The sequence below is a fragment of the Saccostrea cucullata genome, unplaced genomic scaffold (genome assembly GCF_032062105.1).
Source record: "Saccostrea cucullata isolate Sc308-1 unplaced genomic scaffold, CSIRO_AGI_Scuc_v1 ctg8076, whole genome shotgun sequence".
NCBI classification, from domain to species: domain Eukaryota; kingdom Metazoa; phylum Mollusca; class Bivalvia; order Ostreida; family Ostreidae; genus Saccostrea; species Saccostrea cuccullata.
Genome location: NW_026936842.1, coordinates 39464 through 45113, shown reverse-complemented (window position 1 = coordinate 45113; position 5650 = coordinate 39464). Strand labels below are relative to the sequence as shown.

The window sequence follows — 5650 nt, the reverse complement described above, 5'->3', positions numbered from 1 at the left end:
GTTTTTATATCATTTAATCGCTGAGAATTTATTTTATGACAGTTTTCTCTCCCGCCATTTTTAGTGCTTTCGGAATGAGGAAAATACGTTATGCTCATATAAAGGCCGAGGATACCCCGTGTTCGCATAACGTAATAGTGAATCGACATAATGTAGAAGAGTGCGCACAGTATGATATGAGCTTTCCACATCTGATATGAGATGAAATAGCCTAAGATACATGTATGCTGACAAGAGACTTAGCATTTTTGACACACTGTAAAGACACAATGACATAATGTAATAACGATTTGTCAAAAAGTAAGGGCAAATTCACATCATGAAATTGATTCACGTCGTCATGTAGCATATTGAAGGCATAAAGTAGTAAAAGAATTGACCGCATGTGACAATTTTTTCAGATCATGTAATGAAATTCTGACATCGTATTATAGCGACTTCATATTGAGTTAAAGATAAATTCACATCATGTAATGAACTACTTAGACCAAATAGTAGAGAGTGCACATAATGTAATAATGAGTTGAAAATATATAAAAACATTTTTACACCACGTAAAATTGTTTTGACTTGATGTCATAAAGAGCTGATATAATGCAGTGGAAGATTGGCGCAATGTAATTAAAGTGCGAGTTAATGCCATAAAGACTAAACATAATGTAATTGAAAGTTGACATAACGCAATAGTAGTGTGTGTAATTGTCATAAAGAGTTGACATAATGTAATGAAAGGTTGACATAATGCAATAGCATTGTGGGTTAATGTCATAAAGAGTTGACATAATGTAATGGAAGGTTGACATAATGCAATAGCATTGTGGGTTAATGTCATAATGAGTTGACATAATGTAATGAAAGGTTGACATAATGCAATAGCATTGTGGGTTAATGTCATAAAGAGTTGACATAATGTAATGTAAGGTTGACACAATGCAATAGTAGTGTGAGTAAATGTCATAAAGTGTTGACATAATGTAACGGAAGGTTGACGCAATGCAACTGTTGTGTTCTGTTATAAGGCAGTGACGGCGTTCCATAGCGTTGGATATGGATTATATGCATCAGAGACGGGAAAAAAGAGTACAGAAGTGACATTACAAGTTATTTTTAAATGGCACGATATTCAATGAGAGTTTTTCCCTTATACCGAAAATAGTCACGGCATGTAATAAGAAGAGTTACAGTACTGTTTGCTAAACGCAGACAATTTGTAACAATCTTGATCGCGAACGACGTCAAACGATATCTATTCTCTGCTGCCTACAATGTAAGGCGATCTTTCGACTAAATTTCGACTGAAATTTGAATCGGGTTAAAAAAAAACGGACCGTAGTGAATTTAAATAAGTCCCTTTTTCAAGAGTGATCTATCACTTTAGAAATATATTGAATGTTAATCTTATTTGACCAAGCTAAAGTTGTAAAACATCAATAAAGGAATTAATTTCTCAAGTTTGATAAACCTGTAGGCACCTTTCATTTACTAGATCTTGACTTAAAAACAAGATGTGCACACTTTTTAAATTTTTAGATAACAGAACATGTACATTTAAAAAAAAAAAAACATATTTGCATTTTGCTGTGTTGTGATGGACAATTAAAGTCATATCTAACTTAAAACAAGATGTACACACTTTTTAAATAACAGAACATGTGCTGGTTTATCTATTCAAACAAACTGTTATATGAAGGAGGGGGTACATTTGGACAATCTTCAAAACCATCACCTAAGAAATTTGAGGATTCAGTTAAATCAGCAGTTACAATATGGCATTCCTCCTGTTCTGTATTTTCAGAATGTGGAGGGGATATCGGTGCATTTCTGGTTTCTTCTCTAAAGCTATTTAGTTCAAAATTTTCTGTAGATGATGATCTGTGCATAGCAGTATCTAACGATGTTTGCGTCGTGAAGTGGATCCCTCTATGTCTAGATGCATGATATCCTAAAATACAAATGTATATATGAAAAAAATATAATAAATTAAATTCTCTGATAGTTATTTCTTCTTCCAAAAATAAAGCTTTTCTGATGCAAATGGTCTGTAAAATTCATACCATCTAACAATGGCCGTGACATATGGATATTTGATTGCGCATGCCTAGTGGATGCTTGGCTAATTAAAAGTATAAATGTAGAAAAATTATCTTTTGATATTCTTTCATAATGGCCTTTCCAATTTTCGTTTTAATTTAAATTACCCTGTAAATGACATGCCATGTAAACTATTATCTGATAATGTAGGGACTATTCTTTTAGATTTGGATGATCTAGCTCTTTAATAATCTAAAACATGTAAATGTAATATGAACCATATCCTCTCTAATTTTTTGATAACATTAATAATGATATCAGAACATTTTGCTGTCATTAACAAATTATAGAGCCACATTTTTTCCAGAATATAACACTGTCTTCCGGAAGAATTGTATGTGAAGAGAAGAAACATTTTGCATGCTTAAATTCAACCAGAACAAGAAAGGCAAATGCGAACTTCTAAAATATTTTAGGTGGGATTAATTGTCATGGAAAGTGAGTATCTAAATTTCATAAAAATCAAAGGCATTGAAGTTTCCAAAAATTGCATGCTCTGTCATCTTGAGGAAAAATTATACAACATAATGCATATTGAATAAATAATGTTCATTCAATGTGAACACACTTACACTATGTATGCTTTTCAGAATCTATTTGATCATGAAATTATGCATAAAATATCATTTTAAAAAGTTTGAAACGAACACACGATAAATGATTAAGAGAAAACTAAAAGCAATTAATTTAATGCACATGTATTAGAAAAATATTACTGTATACCGGGAAATTTTCGCTCCCGTTTTATTTTCGCCCCTTTCGCCCTTCCCTCATTTGGGCGAATTTAAAACGGGGCGAAATGAAATAATACAGTATTATTTCTTTAATGAAACTATGATTGGGCGAATTTAAAATGGGGCAAAATTGTTTGCAAGTGTGAAAGGGCGAAAATTAAACGGGGCGAAAATAACCCTGTTTACAGTATATCAAATACGAAAAAAAATATAAATAGAAAAATAAACGTGATAGAAAAGTCTACAAAATAAATTGCATTTGACAAATACCATTCATAAATAATAAAAAAAAATCGTGAAAAATTATTTCCTTATGTTTATGATAGTGTTAAGAAACTGAATTAAATACCTGACAATGTACTATTACTTCGGTAGGACCTTGTCTGCAATCCTCTGTCGCAACAATACTTTTTACAACAAGCTCTGATGATGATTAAAAACAATATTCCATGCACCACAATGATGAAAAGGATTAGTATAATGAAAAAAGTTGGTACCCTAGAAAATACATTTCTTGTCAGAATAGTAAAATGTGATATGATAAATGATAGACATAACCGATTTCCTTTGCTATAATCTATTTCCTGTTTCAATTCTTTGAAAAATAGCAGCTGTTTTTCTTGTTAGAGAGAGAGAGAGAGAGAGAGAGAGAGAGAGAGAGAGAGAGAGAGAGAGATTTACCAATCTTCCATCAATAGGTTTATTTGCAGTGTAAACAAAATTATATGTTGGTTTTACTGACGTCTGTTATATATTTCATACAATGTAATCTACAAGAGAATGAAAAGAGCAACACTTTAATTCAGGTTGATATAGGACACGTATCTAAAATGACAGTGATGCTAAACTTAAAAAAAACTGATAAATATTGTTTTTAAATTATGAATGATTCTTAACAAAATAATATAAAATCCAAGAAAATAAAAGTTAGCATGCTTATTTAGGGAATTAACATTGTATGTACCTTTGGAAAAGGAATTGTCGAATGCACCCAAGAATTGAAAGATTGATCATTTTAGTGCACCGTGTGAAGAAATAATCTACAAGAGACTCTCTTGATTTAAAGAAATGCATCATATCAAATTTAAATGCAAGGGCTTAAAAAATCAAGTTATTCTATGAATACTACTTTAGGCTATTTTATTCTATTAATCATCGGACTCCAACATTTTCAGGGCTCTTTCCTAAACCATGAGATGTAAGGATATACAAGGATAGACATATTTGCTAATATGGTCATTATAACGACCACGTACTTCTAAATGCTGATGTATTTGTTGAAATATCTTTATGTTCAACTAATGTGTATGTAGCTTGCTTGGTTAAAAAAATGATTGATCTCCAGGTGGATTTTACAGCAGGTGATGGACCAGATACAAAAAAAGACGTTTACACTTTCACAGAATGAATAAAATGCACCAGATACATGTTAAAATCACGTATTAAAACATTGAAGGGCAACATGAGAACCAACTATCCTTCTGTTTCAAACATCCAGATTAAAAAAAAATATTAGATAGATTACATGATCAGGACGTACTAGTCCCCGATGACAAAGTAGGTATTTACACTTTCTTCGTTGGTAAAGCTCATTATATAAATTATTAAATAAAAAAACTTGGATTAGATTTCTACCAGTGGTAATTAAACCTATATTTATCGTTCCCTTTCTCGGGAAAAAATATTCAAATTCATATGTTTGTCTTAAATATTTTTAATATTCAAAAGAAATAAGATGAATTTGAACAACCATACATGTGTATATATATATTGGATTCCGAACCTTCATAAAAATCCATACAAAATTCAATAAAGACTTTTTCTTCTTCAAATTCAGATATTAACAGTAGTGAAGAAGAAACTTCAAGAGTACTGTGCAACAACATATTCATGAAGTGGTGAAAATCAAACATGGGGGCTTAAAAATTCAAAATTCGTTTGGACAATTTGAAATCACAACATTTCAACAAAATTAACAGCTTTAAAACTTATGACTTTTCAATTCAATTCACAACTATTCCGAACAATAAATTAGAGCTCTGGTTTTCTGATATCATTGAAAGCTCTTTCAATACATATGGAATTTATAAATTTACTTACCTTGCCATTGGTCATTTGCGAAATTATTATGTTAAAAACATTCTGTTTGTACTCACAATTACTATAAAGTTGAAATCAAAGGGATGCTCGAGTTTTTAATAGGCAACATCTATGTGATTTATGGAAACCTGGTCATTCAACAATCTATAAGAATTCCCATGAGTATCAATAGCGCTCCTTTACTGGCACAGTTATTTATAAACTCATTTGAAGCAGAATATCTGCAAAATCTAATGCTTCAAAATAAGAAAGCCCTTGCCGTGGCCTTCAACTTGACATTTAGAGATATCGACGACGTAAATTGTTATTTCCATTCTTATGTCGATACGATTTATCCTGGTGAGCTTGAAAAAAAAGAGTCGCACATATATGTTTCATATTTGGATGTTTTACTTAAAAAAGACACTAATGGAAATCTAACAACCAAGATATATGACGACTTAACTTTTCTATCGTCAACTTCCCTTACTAATGTCTCAATATACGTTCATCTCCCGCATAAGGAGTTTATAGATATATCAGTTAATTCAATATGCAAGAGCATGCTCATGAATGAACAATTTCTGAAAGGAGGTAAATAATTGACAAATAAGTTGATGAAACAAGAATGTCAGCTGCCTCGTTTAAAGTCATCATTTCGTAAGTTGTACGGTCGATACTATGACCTTGTCAATAAAATCAATTTATCATTGAGTCAAATGCTGACTGACGTTTCCAAACTAGTT

General features: G+C 31.4%; 1 protein-coding gene across 1 annotated transcript; it reads right to left on the bottom strand.

Moving 5' to 3' along the window:
- Positions 1 to 1560: 1560 nt before the first annotated feature.
- Positions 1561 to 4021, bottom strand: LOC134246704 (uncharacterized). The gene is made up of 4 exons (XM_062729063.1): positions 3790 to 4021; positions 3507 to 3595; positions 3175 to 3323; positions 1561 to 1942 (listed from the first exon to the last, which is right to left on the bottom strand). The coding sequence occupies exons 2-4, from the start codon at positions 3515 to 3517 to the stop codon at positions 1665 to 1667; spliced, it is 438 nt and encodes a 145-aa protein (XP_062585047.1). The 5' UTR covers positions 3518 to 3595; positions 3790 to 4021; the 3' UTR covers positions 1561 to 1664.
- Positions 4022 to 5650: the final 1629 nt, after the last annotated feature.

Bases quoted from the DNA above. Each gene is read 5' to 3' on its own strand.
- LOC134246704 (XM_062729063.1), bottom strand. The intron at 1,943-3,174 runs GTATTTAATTCA...TTTGTATTTTAG, and splicing joins AAGTAATAGTACATTGTCAG to GATATCATGCATCTAGACAT.